We start from the raw sequence: 21,507 nt of genomic DNA, 5'->3' as shown, positions 1-21,507 counted from the left end.
TTCCACCAGCCCCTGCCAGCTTGGCCAGTGGCCAGGAATGTTGGGAGCTGCAGCCCAGCAACAACTACAGAGAAGCTACTCCCTTCAGAGGGAAGGAGAGGAGAGACAAAAATGACTAACCCCAATGGGCTGCTGCTTGTAACTCAGTTTCTGTCCTTATAACCGCTGGGGAAGCGCATGCAGACTCACCAAGTTGAAGGCACCAATGCCCAGCGCAACTCCTCCCTCCAGATGGGCGCGAGAAGGAGAACTCGATGGCAACTGATTGGGCTGGATGAAGCTGTTGAGCTCCCTGCAAATGTAAGAAGGTTTAGAAAACCCCATTGCACCTTCACCTACCAGGAGTGAAGCATGGAACCCAGGCATCCGAGCTCACAGTTTTCCTAACCACTAGACCACTCCCACCCTGACCTTGAGCCGCAGAGTTTGAAGATACTTCATTGTTGTGACAGGGGATACGAGTGAATAGGAAATGAAATTCCTTCCCGCCCGCCCCCCTTCCCCACAAAATTGCTTTAAGGCAAAGGACTATGTTCTGGATTCAAACATCCAACACACATTTCAGGAATGGTCAGTCTAGAAAATGCTTGTCAAACAAAGCAGTCATGTCCTGGATGGCCGCCGATATTGCTGTCCCAGTTTTCCAGAGATGTACATGACACTTGTGGCCATTTCCGTGCATTGCTAATCTGGCGAGTAAGTGGGCAAGTGGACATTTCTTTCCTCTCCTCTCAGATACAGACAGTTTCTCATGTGTAAGCATCCCAAAGCTGGGAGTGGTTTCCTGACACTATGTGGGATGCATGCTGGAGCAGTAGCTACATCTCAGACTTTTCTCACACACATTCCTCTGCTGACGTACAGCACAAAGATAAATCACATGTTCTTGGGACTGTACCATTTCAGGCTCAAATGGAGGGGGGAGTGAATATTTCTTACACACACACCCCCCCCTAGCAAACCAACGGAAAGATTATGGTGCAGGGATTCTGTATCAGCTGAATTTCTCTGCATGCGCAGATTGTCCCAGAAACTTCTCCCTTCCTGAACCTGGCATGGAATCCAGTTGTCCTGCCCCCTCTTCTTCATCTCACACCCTTCCCTGGTGCTGCTTCTCATTCCCAACTTTGTGCTACCTGCGATTCAATACTGCTCTGCTGTTCCAGCCCCTGCCAGCTGTCACCACAACTCACCTGTAGATGAGGTAGCTGCTACGCACCTTGATTCCTCCTTTTATGAAATTCACCATATTTTCATCCTGAAAGAAGAAAAGGAATTTTGAAAAGTCCCCAGCTTAAGGAAGATAACTCAGCTCCTTAAGTCTGATGTGTCTGTGTGATGCCACCAGGACAGCTGAATGCAAGTATCCATTGCAGGTCGCCACTGTAAAGGGAAGGCACAAGCAGTGGGTGCCTGGGCACATTGGTCCCCAGCTTGGCAGGGATTGGAATGGGGAAGCTGTGGTCCTCCGGATGTTGTTGGAAGACCGCTCTGATCATCCCTGACCATTGGCCAGGCATGCTGACTGGGGCTGCTGGGAGTCCAACAGAATCAGGAAGGCTGCAGGGATGGATAGTGGAAGCTAATTGGAAGGGGAATTGCTCCATGTTGGCCGGCTCTTGCCTGGCTTCCCCATAAGGCAGCATACAGAATCCTTGCATGCGGTCTGTGGCTTGTGTTACATATGAATCTCTGGATTGGGGCACTAAATATATATTGCAATTAAAGGTGGACCAGAGACATTTGCCTCCTGAAATCCAACCCATCAGAGAAAGGAGGAAGAAAAGTGGCTGTTTACCTGGACAACAAAGTTAACATAGAAGTGTGAGTGGCTACAATGCTAAATCTCTGCTGCAGGAAGGAAAATGCCTCTGACTCCACCTGCTGCAAGACCTCTCTCACTGGGACACCTCCTGCCAAGGGGTCCTGCCCCACCACTTGAAGACTGCTGCCCTGGTGGCCTGTGCCCTGCAGTGGAAAGAAGCTCCCCTTACCTGCAGGAAGGTGAGGGCAGCCCGGTGCAGCAAGCATTCTGCGTAGCACACTTCTGCATGCAGCTCCTCTGCAATGGGGAAAGGAACAGGTTCAGGGAAGACATGTGTCATTCCTAAGCAGGCTTACCATGTCCTCCTCTGTTCAACTCTTAAACATTCACATCCACCCACTGGAAACAGCAGCACCAAAGAAAAAATACCCTGGATCTCTGTCTTGCGCACGTCTCGAAGCCTGGACTATTTACTTATTTGCAGCACATCAGCCAATAATGAAGATTCCCTGCCCCAAAAGTCAGGGGGAACCTCCAGACATTGCACACCTTATATTTATTCCTTTCCAGAAGCTACCCTGTGCCTACATCAAGACGAGCCAGAGAAGGCAATGTAAGGATTTCTGTACTGGATCCAAGATCCATATACAGTGGTACCTCTGGTTGCGAACGGGATTCGTTCCAGAGGCCCATTTGCAACATGAAAAGAATGCAACCCACAGTGGCACATCTGCGCATGTGTGGGTTGCAATTCGCTGCTTCTGCGCATGCGCGAGACATCATTTTGCACTTCTGCGCATGCGGCAAAACCTGGAAGTAACTCTTTCCGGTACTTCCAGGTCGCTGCGGGACATAACCTGAAAGAACATAACATGAAGCTGACGTAACATGAGGTACGACTGTAGTCTGACCTGCCTCCAGATGTCTCTGGCTAGTGCACAAACATTAGCTTTCCCGACCCCTCATAGACTGAAAAAAATGCAGTGGTCTTGAGCCCCACAACTCTTCTCACCTTCAGTACAGGAATCTCCGCCTAGCCGACTGGAGAAGGATCCGGTCACCGTGCTTTTCCTCCGAAACCTACCAGAGGAACCCCAAAAGGGATGCATAGTTAGGTTCCACTTCCTCCATCCCAACCCCCAGAGAATGCAAGCTGGGCGTCCTCTTTGGGCTGTCACCACCAACACCTCTCCCATCCCATTCCCTGAGCCTATGCCCACCCAACAACTCCCACTTACCCCTTAAGACCCATTTTCAAATTGAGGAAGAGAATGGTGCTTAAAGAAACAACTCAGAAGGGTATAAGACTTCCTTCTCCCTGTGAGCAGCTGGCCTTAGTAGTATTGAATCCTGACTTGGGTCAGGAGGAGAAAACAAAATACAGCGGTACCTTGGTTCCTGAACGGCTTAGCTGTCGAACAAATCGGTTCCCGAACGCCGCAAACCCAGAAGTAAGTGCTCCGGTTTGTGGCGTTTTTCGGAAGCTGAATATCCGACGCAGCTTCTGCTTGAGTGCAGGCAGGGCTGTAACTAGAGGGCGGTGAGGTGGGGCCCCGCCAGGGGTGCAGGCAATGTGGGGGCGCAAAACTGGCTAAAAAATATGTCCATAAATATAGGTAAAGGTAAAGGGACCCCTGACCATTAGGTCCAGTCACGGACGACTCTGGAATTCCAGTGCTCATCTCGCTTTATTGGCTGAGGGAGCTGGTGTACAGCTTCCGGGTCATGTGGCCAGCATGACTAAGCCGCTTCTGGCAAACCAGAGCAGCGCACGGAAATGCCGTTTACCTTCCTGCCGGAGCGGTACCTATTTATCTACTTGCACTTTGACGTGCTTTCAAACTGCTAGGTTGGCAGGAGCAGGGACCGAACAACGGGAGCTCACCCTGTCACGGGGATTCGAACTGCCGACCTTCTGATCGGCAAGTCCTAGGCTCAGTGGTTTAACCCACAGAGCCACCTGCGACCAGTCCATAAATATAAATATTGATTATTGCCTCATAAGAAATGGTTTTTAATAGAGGGTGAATTGAATGGGGGGGAGGGGTTAGAGGAGAGGTGGAAAGAATAGCTAATTTGTGCAGGAAGCCCCCTGCAGCCAATCAGAAGCCACGCCCTGGTTTTCAAATGGTTTCTGGAGTCAAACAGATTCCCAAAATGGATTAAGTTTGAGAACCAAGGTACCACTGTACCCACTCACAAGTGATGCAGCCAGGTGAGGTTTTGGGCGAGAGCACACACCCCCCCTATTTAGAAGCTACTAACATGACCAGACACCCCTTCAGAGGTGCCCTACAGAAACAGGCCTTATTCCCCGCCCCAAAAGCTCCCCCAGGCTGTCCCCACCTCTGGCAGATTTCCTGTGCCTCTTTCATAGTGTGTCCAGCATGAACAATGTCATCGTGCTCAAAGGTCATCATGGCTTGCATTTCCAGAATGGTGGCATAGATTAAGGCATGGTACATGCTCTCTTTGGCCCTGTTGAAAGGGATCAGAAAAAGGAAGCAGGTGTAGTTGCAGGCAATATAGGGTTGTTGTTTTTTAAATTAGTGATGGCAACAGCTAGGGAGGGTTGTATTGCTTCCTCCATGTTTCTCATATTTGCCCACAAAAGGATGTGGGATGGGTGGGCGAGACATTTGAATTTCACCCTTATGCACCTGAAAATCAATGCCCAGCACTATAAAAAACAAAGAAAGAGATGGTCACATTCCTGATCACAATTCATTAAGTTATAAAAAGGAGAAGGGTCAACACTTGAAGATTTTGGAATGTCCTCTGCCCAACTTAGACTCTGCTGGGGTTGAATCCACATAGCCCAGCTACCTGCTGAGTTGAACCCATGAACCAGGATTTGAACCAGTCTAATTTCTTTGAAGCCACTGCTAGAAATCCACATACTTAATGAAGTTACAAATCAAGCTTTGTGAGAATAATAGCATGCACCTAAGACAGGGAGAGGCTTGAACAACAATATTCAATGGCATTCTTCTGCTTTTAGGAAAAGCAGAGCTCTCCTTTTCATCTATTTTTCTTCCTCTGCTTTTGCTGGCAAAGACAGGAGCAACCTCCCACACACACGGAGGGCTTTGCGTTTTGTTCGCATTTCTTTTCCAGCGTGCACAAAAGGTGAAAACTCCATCTTCTAACTTGCACGGGGTGCTTACCATTAAAGGTATTTGCATACTGCTTTCTTTAAACAAAAAGCAAATTGCACACGCACACACAAAACATTTAAACCACGGCAATGAACTCCACAGATTCGGCAGACCGCATTAAATACATATTTCTGTAGCCAACCAATAAAAGTCACATGCCATGGCTGAGGCGTTTGTCTCAATTTCCAAAGGTCATTAATATATGGGGTTTGCAATCCCTCCAGAATGCTAAATGTTGGACTGTGCTCTGGTACTCCAAGCACCACCACAAAAGTTGGAGTAAGCGGATTCTCCCATTTGGGATTATAATTTTTTGTTTTACATTTCCAGGTAATTTCCAGGTCACTGTCCTCTTCTATACCACATCACTAAACTAGAACTAGATTAGGGCTGGGCGATATCTGGTTTTCAGCATCATGTGATATATCACCAGCTAAGCATCGCAATATACCAATATATCACAGTATCTGAAATAAGGATGGAGCTACAGTACATGGAGACATTGGCTGGCTTCACAGTTTTTCCTGCATCGTGATTTTTGCTGACGCCTGCTCTTACGATTCGCTGCACCCTGCATGAGGTGGTGCAGAGCTACGTCTGTTGCTGCTGCTGCTGCTGCTGCTGCTGTTGTTGCTTATTAAATTTATATACGACCCTATACGGGGGGAAGGGAGTCTCAGGGTTGCTTCTGGTCTCCCTCCCTCCAATAGTTGCTGTTCCACTGTGTTGCTGTTTTAAAATATTGCTACTATCGCTACTGGAGGAGACTCCTGAGAGTCCCATGGACTGCAAGAAGATCAAACCTATCCATTCTGAAGGAAATCAGCCCTGAGTGCTCACTGGAAAGACAGATCCTGAAGCTGAGACTCCAATACTTTGGCCACCTCAGGAGAAGAGAATACTCCCTGGAAAAGACCCTGATGTTGGAAAAGATGGAGGGCACAAGGAGAAGGGAACGACAGAGGACGAGATGGTTGGACAGTGTTCTCGAAGCTACAAACATGAGTTTGACCAAACTGCGGGAGGCAGTGGAAGACAGGAGTGCCTGGCGTGCTCTGGTCCAGGGGGTCACAAAGAGTCGGACACCACTAAACGACTAAACAACAACAACACTATCGCTACTATTATGGATTGGTTCACATCCTTCTTAGCATAACCACACACCCCGTTCCAGCCAGAAATGACTACAAAGTTTGAAACAATAACCAGTGGCGTAGCTTGGGTTGTCAGCACCCGGGGCAAGGCAAGTAATTTGCGCCCCCTAACCCGTGGATTTGCCCTAGCCCCAGATGTTGCGACCGGTGTGGACGGCCCCCCCTGCACCCCCCATGCTACGCCACTGACAATAACAAAGTGCACAAATCAAATTCTCCTTCAAGGCCACTTGGTCTCACTACCCATAGACTCCCTTCGTTCCACCTTACCAATTTGTTTTGGTTACACACCAAAGGCCAGTCAGGTGCTCCAGGGAAGGAGTGCTGGAGGAAGGTTCAACTGTTTATTGGGGAGGAGAGGGAAGCCCTGGGTCTGATGTGTCCCCCCGTCCCCCACTTTCCACAAAGGTGACTGGATCAGGCCCTTTCCCCACTCACCTGGGTTGCAGCATCTCCAAGCTCTCACTGAACTGGTTTTTCAGGAAGCAGTTCAGTGCTTCTGTGCACTCGGCCAGGGCAGCCTCCAGGGAGCTGCTGCTGAGAAGGAAGGTGCAGAAAAAGAGAGCTCAGTTAGCCTCCCCCGAAATGGCCCATGAGACCTTTGGTAAGATAGTCACAATGCACACATTCAGAACACATTTGAATCACATGGCTTCCCCACCCCCACCCCTTGCCAGAAGCCTGGGAACTGTAGTTTGGAAAGCAGGCCAGGAATTGCAGTCCTGTGAAGGTGAACTACAGTTCCTAGAATTCTTGGGGGGAAGCCATGTGATTTAAGTGATGCATGACATACTACTACAGTGGTACCTCAGGTTAAGAACTTAATTTGTTCTGGAGGTCTGTTCTTAACCTGAAACTGTTCTTAACCTGAGGTACCACTTTAGCTAATGGGGCCTCCTGCTGCTGCCGTGCCGCCGCCCGATTTCTGTTCTCATCCTGAAGCAAAGTTCTTAACCCGAGGTAATATTTCTGGGTTAGGGGAGTCTGTAACCTGAAGCGTCTGTAACCCGAGGTACCACTGTACAGAGAAACATAGTCTAAGTGGGCAGCCCTAAAAGGAGACAATGAATAATAATAATAATAATAATAATAATAATAATAATTGTATGCCGCCCATCTGACTGGGTTGCCCCAGCCACAATGTATGCCAAAGAGGTCCATGGTTCAAAACCACACTTCACACCAGCAGCTTCAGACAGGCATAACAGTGTGTCATACATATCAGTCAGCCATCCCGTTTTAACTGGGACATCCCAGAATGACAGAAGCCATCCTGGTGTTTGATCGGATTCCAGAATGTCCCATCTTTTAGTCCTGCACAAGAGCACAAGACTTGTTTTTGGGTTCCGCACAAGTCAGCTGACTCATTTTGAAAATGAGAGAAAAATGTGTGGCACCCCCTCTTAGTGGGAGGCTGGAGCTGTGCTCTGTGTGCCCTCTGCTACCTGCATCCCTCCTGAGCACAGTCACCTCTTCCTCTCCAAGGAAGCGGTCCAGCTTCACTCTCCTTCTGGCCACAGGAAGGACCCCAAGGATGCTGCCAGCTGCAGGCTCTGCACTCCAGCTGCCACTGCTGCTCTTGGTGGCCCTCCCAGGGGCCTCACTGAGGCCCACCCGCTCCTGCGCACCCTGCATGATGCTGCCTTCACCCTCTTGCTGCTGGCCGGGTAGAGGGAATGCTTCTACCAGGCCACAGCTCCATGGAGCTCAAGTACCAGGTACGGGGGGGGGGGCGGGTTGGATGGGGCGGTCCAGAACCCAGCCCCCGATCAGGCGCATTGGGAATGAGGTGGTTGGGCAAATGGCCCTCTTCTTTGTGCTTAGTGCCTGGTGATGGTGGAGGAGAGCAGCAGGTAGACTGCTCCTGACGGTGGGGTTTCCACTAAATGGGTTTTACTTCTGACAAGACCTGCCTAGGAGAGTGTTACCAGAGTGACTATTTTTTCAGTGTACAGTATAGAGCCGTAGATGAGGGTTTTTTTTAAAAAAAATGTTTTTAAAGAGAGACGTAAATACCATTTCCTCATCTAACTAATCCTCAGATTAACCCTGTGAGGTATTAGGACAGGGTTCGTTGAACTGAGAGGGGAAACAGGGATGGCCTAAGAAAGTCAGAATTTGTCTCGTGCTATCAGGGGAAGGCTTCCTGCTTCCTTCCCTCCCGCAGAGGCTAGAAGAGAAGGGCCTGGTGTTTCTGTTTGTGAAAGCAACAACCTCCCACCCAGCTGACGCACTTTACTCAGCCCTTCCAGCAAGCACAGAGTTACCAAGTTTGAACACTAAGCAAACACAGGCTTGGCAAGGCCTTTGCCAGCACATCCACCCCACCTTGTTCAAACAGGGCCGAGGACCTGGGTCCTCAGAGGCCAGACATGCCCTGCTGACACTCCAGATGGTCTTCTGAGGGAGATGGGGCAAGTCCCAGAAATACTGGGTTGGCCACAGGGCTATGTCCCTGGTGGTCCCTGCTTCAATCCCTGGCTTATCATAGCAAGCTGCACTGGGCCACCGAACCCAGTTTTATCTACATGGGCTGATAGCAGCTCTCTAGTATTTAAAGCAGGAGTCTTTTCCTAGAAGGTTCCAGGGATTAAATGTAGGATGCTTTGCTTACACCGCTGAGCCTTTCATCTTCAAGTTAGAGACGTCCACTTAAAGGAGGACTGGGGAACCAGTGGCCCTCCAGATGTTGCTGGACTACAACTCCCATCATGCTTGACTATTGGCCACACTGGCTAGAGCTGCTGGGAGCTGGAGTCTAACAACATCTGGAGGGTCACAGGTTCCTCACCCTAAAGGGTCTCTCAGGCAGAGGGTGCTTAGCGCTATTGTACCAGATACACAACCTGATAGTGCGCCTGCAGCACTCCAAGGAATCCTGATCGTAAATATCAGGATCTGAGAGAGAGAGATTTGCCTGAGATCTCAGAGAACTTCTGTCCATCACAAAGCCATTCATGAGGAGCCACTGCTCTGAATTGCAGAGTAGCAGCTAATATATAGCAAGCAGCATTCGAAATTCGCCAGGCGCATTTTGCACCTGGCTATCGGCCATTTGCAACCAAGTGAAGATGCTCAGGCTCCAGGATGGTGCCTGACGTCTCCACCATCTTGAGATACATGCCTGGGAATCTCTATTATATTTTATCTGCGCAGTCAGAATGAATTTCAGGAACCAAAACATCATATTGAAAAATATGGCTTTGAAGCCGCCTGGCCCCAAAATGGCAACTAGGCATTCCGTTTTGGCGACTGTAACTGTGGGTTTAAGGAACCGCTGGACCCCTATCTTATATATCTGAGTTTCTAACACTGATAGCAAGTCAGGAAGATCCTGGCTGAAGTATAGTTGTCACAGTGGCCTGTAACCATTAATGGCCACCTCACACACTTAACCTGAAGCCATCTCAGCCCAGGCACTAACTCTGCAATGTGGATGTCGCAGAACAGCTTACCTTTCATGTCAATCATGATTACCCCACAAACCCCACTGAAATAAGAGGGGCTATAAACCTAGCAGTCAATTTTTCCCTTTTCTTGCAAGGAATCCTATTCAGAATAAGGGAATTTCCCTTTTAAAAAGGGAAACGTTGACAGCTATGGCTATAAATGGACCACCATAATAATTGGCTTCCTGGACCATTTGGTCCTGCATTTGGGCTCCAGATGTTTGTGTGCCCTCAAGCAAACAAGGCACAGAGGCCTATATCTCCTGGGCTGCTCCTGCCCTGAGCATCTACTGTTTACTTATGAACCTGCAGGTGGAAACTTACACTTCAGAAACCAAATTATAAATTATAAAATGCAAAGTTCAGATTTCAGACTTGGACACCTTCATTTTAAGATCATAGATAGATAGATAGATAGATAGATAGATAGATAGATAGATAGATAGATATGAAGTTCTACTTTGGGTGCAGATGGGAGGGAACACCGCAGAGAGGTTTTTGAAAAGTCAAACATCCCATCGCTCTGAGTTTTGACCCTCAGTATTCCCAGGAAACACTGCAGGCGGCTGGAGGCTATTTCTTCCTAAGGAACGAAACCGCATGCAAGATCATCCACAACTCAATCAGGTCCCAGTTGCAGACATATCAGACCCATCATCCCTGACCACTGGGCTCCACTGGCTGTGGCCAACACGAGAGTTCAAGATGCTGCCCGCACCCCAATCTGAGAACTTCCCGATTCAAAATCCACGCCACAAAATCCTGCGTTATGCTCCACGCGTTCAGAGGTGTGCTTTGTCGTGAGTCCATGTGCGTAGCCTTTCTGCTCAGTTAGAGTCACACACAAGGACCCGCCTTCCCCCTAACCCTACACTTGCCGCCCTGGGAAACATAAGGGAGACAAAGGGTGGCGGGCGGGGGGGGGGGTTGAGGGCAAAATAACTGGTGGCACCGAAGAGGAGATGACTGAGGAGGCCTTGGGGAGAACCTCATCCAGGAGCATCAGGACTCCAGGGACACCCTGCATCTCCCATCTCTTCCCTCGCCACCCCCCCACCCCCCGCAAAAAAACCCTTCCATTTGTTAAGTGCTGTCTTATGCCCACCCCCACCCCCGTTGAACCCCAGGGACCCTGGCTTGGTCTCCCTTTTCCACTCCTTGTTGAAAGCACATCCCCCCCATTTTTTAGCCCAAAGCGGGGGGGGGGACACCCCTCTTCGCAGGATCACCCCCCCCCCGTCCAGCCCTCTGCCTTGGAGAGAGACTGCATTGCAGTGCCCCCGAGTCAGAGCCCTAAAAGTCTCCTCCGCCTAGGAAGCGGGGGTGGTTTTTTTTGGGGGGGGGAGCGGGAAGGAAGGAAATAAGGGAGGAAAGGAGGAGAGATGGAGCCGCTTTCCGTCCGGCAGCGAGGAGGGCTGCTGGTTTCCCTGCCTCGCTCACCTCCTTACCTGCTGCTGCTGCTGCTGCCGCCGCCGCCGCCGCCTTCCAGAGCCATGCCGGGAGAGCTGCCAGGCCGGGAGCAGGAGTCGCACTCGCAGCCCCTTCAGGAATGCCAGGCGACACGCAGGCGAAGCGGCCGGGCTCGGCCGGGCTCCGCCCTGCAGGTGGCTCCCTCCCATCCCCTACCTGGGCTGCGGAGCACAGGTGACAACTCCGCCCTTCCCTTCCTGCCACCCGGACCGTGCCGGATTCTCGCCTCCCCCTGCCCGGCATCGCCTCGTCCAAGAGGTCTGGACCAAAAGCAGGCAGGCAAAAGTCACAGCCATGCATATAATATAATGTATGTGTGTGTGTATGTATGTATGTATGTAAATACACACATCTCCCCCAAACCAGACAGGTTTTCGTGTCTCTTTTCAAGCTTTCCTTTGAAGGGCTCCTGCGGATATTCCACAGGTGCGCCTGTGCCAGCTGTTCCTTCCCATTGTTTTAAGACACAGATGGAGAGAGGGGAAGGGAAGAAGGGTCTACTGAAAAGGTGCTCAGAGTTGGGCATCCATGTGCAAAACTTACGAAACAACTCACCAACTTTTGTTATGGAAAATGACAAGCACCCCTTGCCAGACTCTTTGTGACTCCATGGACCAGAGCACGCCAGGCACTCCTGTCTTCCACTGTCTCCCGCAGTTTGGTCAAACTCATGTTTGTAGTAGCTTCGAGAACACTGTCCAACCATCTTGTCCTCTGTCGTCCCCTTCTTCTTGTTCCCTCCATCTTTCCCAACATCAGGGTCTTTTCCAGGGAGTCTTCTCTTCTCATCAGGTGGCCAAAGTACTGGAGCCTCAGCTTCACGATCTGTCCTTCCAGTGAGCACTCAGGGCTGATTTCCTTCAGAATGGATAGGTTTGATCTTCTTGCAGTCCATGGGACTCTCAAGAGTTTCCTCCAGCACCATAATTCAAAAGTGTCAATTCTTCGGCGATCAGCCTTCTTTATGGTCCAGCTCACACTTCCATACATCACTACTGGGAAAACCATAGCTCTAACTATACAGACCTTCGTTGGTAAGGTGATTGTTGCTTAGGGTCTAGCAACATTTTAAGCATGTTCCAAGCATCCCAGGTATATGCATTTATCCTGGTGGTATAGCCTTTACAACAGTCCTGGAAGATAAGGTCTTTATTATCCCCCTTTCGCAGATGGCAAGACTGAGGGTGAGAAAATAGTATCCACCCACCTATCCGGCTTCTCCTTAGTCAATTTCCAATCCCAGACTGGATTACAAAAAGAAAAAGCATATACACACAGGTAAAATCACAGTGGTCAGCCTATGATTTGGAATACGTTCCACTGCCAGCAGTACTACAGTCACAGTATTCAGCTCATAACTGATCAGTTCTCAGTAAAAGCTATGAGATCGACTGTTGTTGCATTGGGTTCAGAAAACAGCCAATAACAGTGCCAGCTGAATCTCAGAAGCAAAGGCCTCATCACTTCCCCAACTCTGGAACCCACCAATACCTTATTTTAAGCATTACAATGTATTAATGTTCCAAGAATGGGGGATTTTCCTGTTTTAGGGAACACTTTTGCCTACACCCAAATTGTCTTCTCCTTTTTACCACCAGTTCCATCTGTATGAAGGCATTCTGCCACTCCAAAACAGCTGCACTATGGTCATTTCCAGACAACCTGTTTCCTGAGCATTTCGCTTGATTCTGTGGGGAGGTTAGATGATGTTGGCTGCTTCTGGAGCATTCATTCTGATTTGTTTGCTGGTAGGTTAGTTCCCTGTCACTTTCCTTACTGCAAACATTTAGCTTTCTTTTTTATTTTTGCAGGTGGAGTGAGACATTGCTGCCAAGAGCGCTGAAAACCACTTTAATGGTGCATCCTGAATTTGCCAATATGTGATTGAATCCCACCCAAAAATAATGACAGCGTGGAGAAGCACTCTTAGTGGTCTAAGAATGACCCTTATTGCATTGCCACACTGCAAGAGCCCCTGGGTGATACATAGCTTTTTTGGCACTTCTAGATAAACAGCTTGCCCAACCAGGGCAGCTGTACTGTAGCAGCCATTATTTCTGTTGGGGAATCTCAGACAGCCCTTTCTCACTTGGAGCATAGAAAGTTCCCAGGTGACGGGAGCAGAGAACAAAAGCATCATACTCACACTTCCACAGGGTCACATACTGCTATGCTATGCTATTGATGAGATTTCCATTAAACAATTAGCCTTCTTACACAACCACAGCAGTACCTATTAGAGAGACTTGAGCAAAGACAACTAAAAGCAAGACGGGAACACAGAAAGGTGGGTGGAGGTGCAAAGCTACAAATCTGATTGGTAGTGAGGCTATTTGCATTGCTAATGGTTTGTCTTATTTGGGAAAGAGAAGCCTTTCTGCATTTTTCAAGATGGTTCTAATTTTGGTTAGGTAAAAACTGGGGGGGGGGGGCAGACTTTGTGTGTTTGGATTTACAGTAGTTGCTTCCTTTATGACAGATCTCCCAGAATCATAGAATAGTAGAGTGGGAAGGGATCTATAGAGCCATATACAATGCAGAATTCACAGCTAGGGAAACTGCAGTTGTTTAGCCTTGGTTAGCGCCAAAAGAAATATCAGCCTCAAAAACTTTAATTGCTTCCTTGAGATGAATTTCAGGAATAGAAAGAATCCCTTCATTCGCTATCTGCCTTAAAGAACAGGGTAGCTTTATTATTTCCTCTTTCATTGATCTGTTTCTGCACTAAATGTGACCAAACCTGCTTTCTGGAAACGCCCAGAGTCTTGAAGAATGGCCATGTGGTATGGGGAAGTCCACAGGGCAACAGCTATTTTAAGCACCCAGTAAACTTTAAGAAGAGCAGTTACAAGCCCTGTTAACGTTGGGCCAATTTCACTTGGCTTTCGAAGCTGTTCTGTTCTGTGGAGGTACTAGGATGTAAAGTTCAGTAAGCTAGCATTAGAAAGCTCAAATCACAAGTCACACACAGAAAGCTTCCATTCTTTCTTGCCCCCTAAAATAGCAGCTGCACTGACCAACAAGGGAATGATAAAATTTACAAAGAACTTGTAGCATTAAAAGTCCTTGTTAAGGAAATGCATGAGAATATGAGGTTGAGTAAAATATTTGGGTCCTGATTAGGGATCTTCTGATGCTCTGGAGATATAGGAGCTTGTGTCTGTGTGCAGTAGCTAGAATCCTAGAGAACTGAAATCTACACCCCTTTTGTTAAATATTCTCCAGCTGTTTAGCTGCTAAGGAAGCCCCCAAATGTTCTCGAGGTATTTTATACCTGCGTACCTGACAGCCAGTGGCATCTGATTTCAACATTTGATAACTGCAATTGATACTTTGCAATATTTGATAGTTGGCAAGCAATGGGCTTTAGTACTGGAGAGTACTGGTGTTTGTTTTTTTAAGGTAAAGGGTGGTCTAAATGACAGCCTCTTGGGCTTGCCGATCAGAAGGTCAGCAGTTCGAATCCGCAATATGGGGTAAGTTCCCGTTCCTCTGTCCCAGCTTCTGCCAACCTAGCACTTTGAAAGCACACCAGTGCAAGTAGAGAAATAGGTATCACTGCAGCGGGAAGGAAAATGGTGTTTCCATGTGCTCTGGCTTCCATCACAGTGTCCAGTTGCGCCAGAAATGGTTTAGTCATACTGGCCACATGACCTGGAAAGCTGTCTGTGGACAAACAGTGGCTCCCTCAGCCTGAAGCAAGATGAGTGCTGCACCCCTTAGTCACCTTTGACTGGACTTAACCACCTAGGGGTCCTTTATCTTTACCTTATTTAAAAAGCACTCTGCTTTTAAAACAGCATATCCTCAGGAAAAATCTCCCACATTAACATCTGCACTGCAAAGGATTTGACGGGGGTGGTATGTGCACTCAATTTGCTTGGGCCAACGCTGGTCCTTTCCACTGTCTACTGCTAAACTGAGGATTTGCATAAGAATATACCTAATAATTGCATGGTTGTACATTGCAAAGGAAGAACAATAAGAGTGGCTACATTGTCTTCAGCTGTTGCTCTAAATGGGAAACCACAATAAGACTCCCAAAGCAGCCAAGGTTCCCCAGAAGAGATAATCTGAAAGCCAGAGATCTAGCATGAATATAATATTGTATAGTTTATAGGCCATAGTACTTATTAGTCCGGGACGCGGGTGGCGCTGTGGTTTAAGCCACAGAGCCTAGGACTTGTCAATCAGAAGGTTGGCAGTTCGAATCCCCACGACGGGGTGAGCTCCCGTTGCTCAGTCCCTGCTCCTGCCAACCTAGCAGTTCAAAAGCACGTCAAAGAGCAAGTAGATAAATAGGTACCACTCTGGCAGGAAGGTAAACGGTGTTTCCGTGTGCTGCTCTTAGTCGGCCAATAAAGCGAGATGAGCGCCGCAATCCCAGAGTCAGTCAAGGCTGGACCTAATGGTCAGGGGTCCCTTTACCTTTACTTACTTATTAGTCAGTATTTATAGCTGACATGCACCTCTTCTAAATCACGAAGAAAGCAAAGCACATACTTGAATTCTGCTTTAAAACTCATGAAAAACTGCATTGTGAAATTAGAAAATTATTTGCAGATGTTCAGAGTCTGCATATTTGCTTCAGCTCTGTGGCTGCGACCCAGAATCAGCCAACTCCACCCTGAACTGAAGAAATCCTACAACTCTCAAGCAACTTCAAGAGCTCTGTGAGAAAGATGCTGCCACTAAATAGGCACATTTCAGCTGCCTTTATGCTTCCCTTCCGTTCATGCATAAAACCATTCTTGTCAACAACCAGGCCTCTGTCATTCCCAAGGTCTTCAAGCACAATCAGACGTTAAAAACAAAACAAACAGCGTTAAGGAAGTCCACACAGATCCTTGCCTGGAAATGAAGAAGCATATGGTGCAAAACAGGTGGCAAGTTGTGTGCACCTCAGAGAAGTGGATTTAATTCCAACATTTGGATTTAAGTGAGATGCTAACCGGCATTACCTCAGGGGTTGGTAGCTAAATTGCTTCCAGGCTCCTGCCATGGCATTTCCACAGGTGCCAAGGGCCCAGTTGTTTGATCCTCACAGTGGCAATCTGGCCTCTCAGCTCCCAACACCAGCTGTGCCTCAAGAGGTGGTTGCTTAGCAACCAACAAAGCAAGGCCTTGCTGCTGCGACAGTATTCCAGGGGTGTGCCTCCTCCTGCCAGCCATCCCTGGGGAGCTGTGCCAGGGGAAGGCCTGCCTCTTCTGTCAATCATCTACTTGGTTTGCCAGCAGACACCAAGATCTCTGGGAGAAGCCTGTCCCTTAGTCTTCTGCAGAGCTATTGAAGGGCTGTTGGAAACTGAGGCATCGAAGGAAAATACAGCAAAAGACCTGCTCATTTCAAATCTGGCCTGGAGTTTTGTGCCTATACTGCAAGCACATACCATGAAGAAACCCTGATCTTGCCCTTTTACCAGGTTCCAGACCAGCTGAGCTTCTGACGGAGCCCCACATTTTTCATTGCACCCTCCAACACTTTTGGCATGTCATAAAGGTAAAGGAACCCTGACGGTTAAGTCCAGTCACAGACGACTCTGGGGTTGCGGTGCTCATCTCACTTTACTGGCCGAGGGAGCCGGCATTTGTCCGCAGTTTTTCGAAGTCATGTGGCCAGCATGACTAAGCCACTTCTGGCACAACGGAACACCAAAACCAGAGCAGCGCACGGAAACGCCGTTTACCTTCCCGCCGTTTACCTGTTTATCTACTTGCAGTGGCGTGCTTTTGAACTGCTAGCTTGGAAGGAGCTGGGACCGAGCAACAGGAGCTCAACGCCCCCCCCCCAAGTCGCTTTTCATAGCACTCAGCAAATTTTTACGATACGATAATCTTTATTGTAGAACGAAATTGAAAAATCTACATTAGACATTAAAAAACCCACAAGCCTGCTATCCCAGCTATCCCAGCCTGGTTAGCCCTTAAAAACTCTGATACCCCATAATTGAATACAATATACTCACATAAAGACTACCTTACAGTGTTTAAAACCAAAATCACATTTGGATAGAAACTGTTTCTCATGCGGCTAGTCCTAGTCTTTATGACCCTGTCCCTTCTTCCAGAAGGCAGAAGCTGAAAGAGATAATTTCCGGGGTGCGCACTATCTCTGCAGCTTTCTTATGGCACCTGGAAGCACAGATTTGATCCAAGGTGGGAAGAGTGCACCCAGTTATTCCCTCCACAGTCTTTACAACCCTGGACAGTGTTGTTTTTCCCCTGACCGTGCAGCTCCCAAACCACACACACAGACCGTAAGTTAATACACTCTCAACAGTACAATGGTAAAATACCATCAACAGGTCCTTTGAGAGGTTATTTTTCTGGAGGATTCTCAGAAAATATAACCTCTGCTGTGCTCTCTTCATCAGGTCTTTGCTGTTTTCTCCCCAGGGTTAGGTCATCTCTCAACTCCATTCTTAGAAATCGAAACACCGAGACCTGTCCCTCAGGACACCACCTAATAATAAATTACACTAAATCAAAAATTATGGTGTTCTCCAAGAGAAGACTCCGACACAAATGGAAAATTAATAACCAACCTATTGAGCAAGTAACATCCTTTAGATATCTTGGAATAATCTTTGATGAGAAGGGATCCTGGTGCCATCAGATTAAGAATTCCATTGCAAATGCGCAAAGATCTTCCAGAGCTATCATAAGTTTCTTTTACAGAAAAGGAGGTCAATATGTTCCTGCTGCCTCCCAGGTCTTTGTCGCAAAAATACTTCCACAACTGATGTATGGCACCCAGATATTTAATTGTCAAAAATTCAAGTCTCTGGAATCTGTACAAACTAAATTTTACCGCTCCCTACTAGGGTTACCCACCTGTGTTTCCAACACAGCCATTAGGCTGGAGGTAGGTCAACTCCCTATCAATGCCAGGATATGGATCCTGAAGATTCACTTCTGGCTAAAACTCATATTTTTCCCAGTGGGAGTGGCTCCCTTGACTCTATTAGACCCGTTCCAGTCTAAATGGAGATTGTTGCTCTATGAAAAATTGAAGGGCCTGGGGCTTTCCCCACAAGAACTTATAGCCTCAGGTTTTGAAAAGGCTAAAAGGATGGTGAGCCAGCGAATAGGAGATGTAGAGCTTCAGGACCATATGAGCAAGATAGATAAATATCCAGCTATCCAAGATTATGGAAAAGGGTTCAATTTAACACCATATTTGCTGGACTTACAAATCGCAAAATACAGGCGGGCGTTTACCCTTACCAGATTTGATGTACTGCCATCTGCCTTACTAAAGGGCAGATATGTGGGCAAACCCTATGCTGAACGAGTCTGCCCATGTGGTCTGAAAGAGGTGGAAACGGCTTCACATGTGTTGCTACACTGCGACCTCTATGGGGATATCAGGTCACTGTTTATTTCCCCTATCGTTCAGAAATTTCCAGGTCGATCTGAATCTCAGCGGCTGAAAATCCTACTAGGAGACAAAAACCCAGAAGTAACACTGAAAGTGGCCAAATTTTCTGCGGCTGCGATCAAGCGGAGGGCATTAGCTGTAAAAAAGTAAAAGACTTGACCCCCGGACAAGCCCACTCTTTTTTAAGTTTACACATATATTGCAGCGCGTGTGTGCGTGTGTGTGTGTGTGTGTGCATATGTGCATTGCTTTTATGTATAATTTTTTAAATTGACACCATTACTCCCCTTGTAAACTACCGTTGTTTTTTGTTTTTCTTCTGGTCTATGACCGTAATAAATTACTTTCAACTTTCAACTTTCCCTCAGGACAGCAAAGTTTTCCCTCTGCCAGGTTGCTTACCTCGCTCTTTCACCATCTCCCTATTTACAAAGCAGCCTGGAGGCTTTGATTGACAGCCCCCACTTGAAGGGGCTGTGCCCTTTTATAGAGCTCCTCCCACCTGTACTTAGCTGTGATATGCCAAAGAGCGGAACAGGTCCTGGGGACAGGCTGGAGCAGAGCAGCCTACAGCAGCTTCTTCTTGGTCACTGTGTCTTGAGGTCCAGGGAAATATTGTGGACCTTGGATTATGAACGCAAAGACTATTCTTGCCAAGACTTTGTTTGAAAACTGACGCAAGAAGCACCAAACTGGTGGCATTTATGTGCCAATGAACTACAGACAACTCTTAAAAGGACACTTGCTTTTAAAATCCTAGCAGAAGCTTCCCCAGCAGCTATTCTATACTGTTTTAAACCATTTTTTATAATTCAGTATTATTAAGATAACACAATTTTGAAGGGGTTTGGGGGAAGGGTGTCACAAAAACCTTTCAGCATCACAGCAAGAGTAACCAGTAATTATTTTAAGGATAAATGGGGGGGGGGTTTTCTTGGAGATGCAACAAAAAACATTTGGGCATTGACAAGAGCCTATGGGAGCAGTCTGATTTTTTAAAATTAAAAAGTGTTTTTTTTAGAAGCAGGGAATAGTGGGGCTGGGGTGTGGACAACACAGTGGGAGACCCAAAGGATTGGTCATTAAAAAACCCCCCACTAATTTTAAAAATCTATTTTTTAAAGTAGCAAATTGGAGGTGGGGTCTTGGGGACTACAAACCTCCCATCTGGGGGCAGAAACATAAAATCCAGATCTCTCCCCCCCCCATCCTGTGTCTTGACTAGTGCCACCAATTATGGCTAGAGCCCACTTGTCTTTTTGCCCCCCCCCCCCGGTTGTAAAAAGTTAGGTGCAATGAGGCAAAAGCGTATGCTCAATGCACCAAAAAAAGGAGAGATATGCAAATACACTTCTTTTCGTGAACCTGTTCTGTTTTCACACTTGGTTAGCTGCAAAATTAAGGAACTGAAACATTCCCTCTTTCTGGCAAGTAGCAAGGCAATGACAGGGCAAATGGCAGGTAGGGAAAAAGCAGTGCTGGGAGATAACAACCAATACTGAAACCCCATCCTTGGAAAGCACTATGGCCTCTTGCAAACTGATATGACCCCGAGAACAGGAAGTGTAATTATTTAAGAAAAGGCGAGGCCTTCCCATGTTTACACGGTGCACACCCGTTATATGCGCGCGCGCACACACACACACACACACACACACACTGCTTCTGCTGGATCTTCCTTCCATCAGCGAAGCTCTAGCATCTGCCCTTGTATTTGAATCATGCTGCAATCCCCTGTAGGTTAAAACTACGAAGCTGGAGTCAAATTCAGAAAACAGAATCCAGGCACTGGCAAATAATGACACCCCCGATACAGAAGAGAGCAGATGGCAGGAGGGGAGAGGAAGCTGCTGCTTCTAAGCATTAATCTCAAGTAATTAGCCAATTTAGGGAGAGGCAGCCAAAAGACAGCTGATGTGTGTGGGCGCGCATGCAAACGCCTCTCCCTCTCTCTCACACACATGCACACAGTCACCAAACGCGGAGCAGAAATGAGCAAGTTGGACCTGAATTGCTACTCACAGGACACCTGCCATTAATCACCATCTTGCTTGGAGGGATCAGAGCCTTCCCCCCCCCCAACAGAATCCAGTTCCCAGCCAAGTTTCTCTGGCCACCGAGAACACCCATTTCAATGAGCCAACCGTGCACATGGCACATGGAAGAGGCCAGGAGCCTGAAGGAGCAGACAGAGGAGAGTCCAGACTGACGGGAGCAAGCCCTGTGTTACTGAGCAAAGGCCCCAGCTGGTGCCAACCGGAGGAGCATTATGTGGGCACATGACCACCAAAGTGCTTGGGGGGGAAACGCCTCCAAAGGTCAAGGAGGCATAACATTACATACCAGACGAGCTGGGCCCTTCTTGCTCTGGAGAGAACTAGAAATGAATACTGAAACTTCCGGACCTGCGAAAAGGCTTAAGACAGGCTGAGCTGGTCAGCTGCAAGAACTTGGACCACAAGCATTGCTTGGCTCAGTCTTGGACTTGCCTGGTTCAAGGAAGCCTGTCTCTTCCTTTCGCCTCACCTTCCCTTGCACAGACAAACACAAGACCTAACAAATAAATTATTAGCCGCCCAAAACTTGGTAAAAGATGTTTCTCTCTAGCCTACTTAGCCAGTATCCTTTCAAGAACTATTTTGAACATGTCAGCAGCCATCTTCTTCTGTCTTCCTGGGACTTGGGAGTTGCTCTTCTTCTGTTGCCTGGAGCTCTTACCACTCAGACCCATTCCATTTGGAAATTAAAAAACAAGACACATTCCCTGAAGGAGATCCATGTTCCTTTCCTGCCACCGAGTGGCTTCGAGAGCTTGTTTATTGCATATTCTGCCCATAGTGCCTACAATAGTGCTCCATCAGATACAGAGAAGAGGCAGATCTCTTCAAGGTGACACCCACCCAAAACTTGGAAGGATAAAATGTCCCATGTTTGCAGCTGGGGGCACAACTGGCAGGTTGCCCAAACAGAACTGCAATTAACTCATTAGCTAATTTCCCGAAAGGGGCCTGGTTGGTGGTCTTTGCTCTTTTCAGACTTAGCAAGTAAAGCTGGTCAAAAAAAAAAATTTTTTTTTTGCAAGCCATTTCTCCTCTAGTTCTTTCCACCCGTCTCTGATAAAATACACAGC

The 21,507-nt window shown here is 47.8% G+C and overlaps 1 protein-coding gene across 9 annotated transcripts in view; it reads right to left on the bottom strand.

Moving 5' to 3' along the window:
* LOC309332193 (tetratricopeptide repeat protein 39A-like) overlaps positions 1 to 16,471 on the bottom strand; it is a 29,356-nt gene extending 12,885 nt beyond the window's left edge. Inside the window, exons 1-7 of one of the 9 annotated variants that reach the window (XR_014152062.1) lie at positions 10,967 to 11,245; positions 6,516 to 6,611; positions 4,112 to 4,243; positions 2,778 to 2,845; positions 1,995 to 2,062; positions 1,194 to 1,258; positions 190 to 292 (exon numbers count right to left, since the gene is read on the bottom strand). Coding sequence is in view for 8 of the 9 variants with exons in the window: in XM_081845164.1 (XP_081701290.1) it covers positions 190 to 292; positions 1,194 to 1,258; positions 1,995 to 2,062; positions 2,778 to 2,845; positions 4,112 to 4,243; positions 6,516 to 6,611; positions 10,967 to 11,145 (711 nt within the window). In the remaining variant the exon portion in view is untranslated. Of the gene's footprint in view, positions 1 to 189; positions 293 to 1,193; positions 1,259 to 1,994; positions 2,063 to 2,777; positions 2,846 to 4,111; positions 4,244 to 6,515; positions 6,615 to 10,966; positions 11,247 to 15,957 lie in introns of those variants that run through there. The other 8 variants (XM_081845162.1, XM_081845163.1, XM_081845164.1 and 5 more) reach the window with 8 other exon arrangements.
* Between the last annotated feature and the right edge of the window lie 5,036 nt (positions 16,472 to 21,507).

This window comes from Podarcis erhardii, assembly GCF_964252035.2.
Source record: "Podarcis erhardii genome assembly, chromosome: 17".
NCBI lineage: Eukaryota > Metazoa > Chordata > Lepidosauria > Squamata > Lacertidae > Podarcis > Podarcis erhardii.
This window is presented reverse-complemented; position numbering and strand designations above follow the sequence as displayed.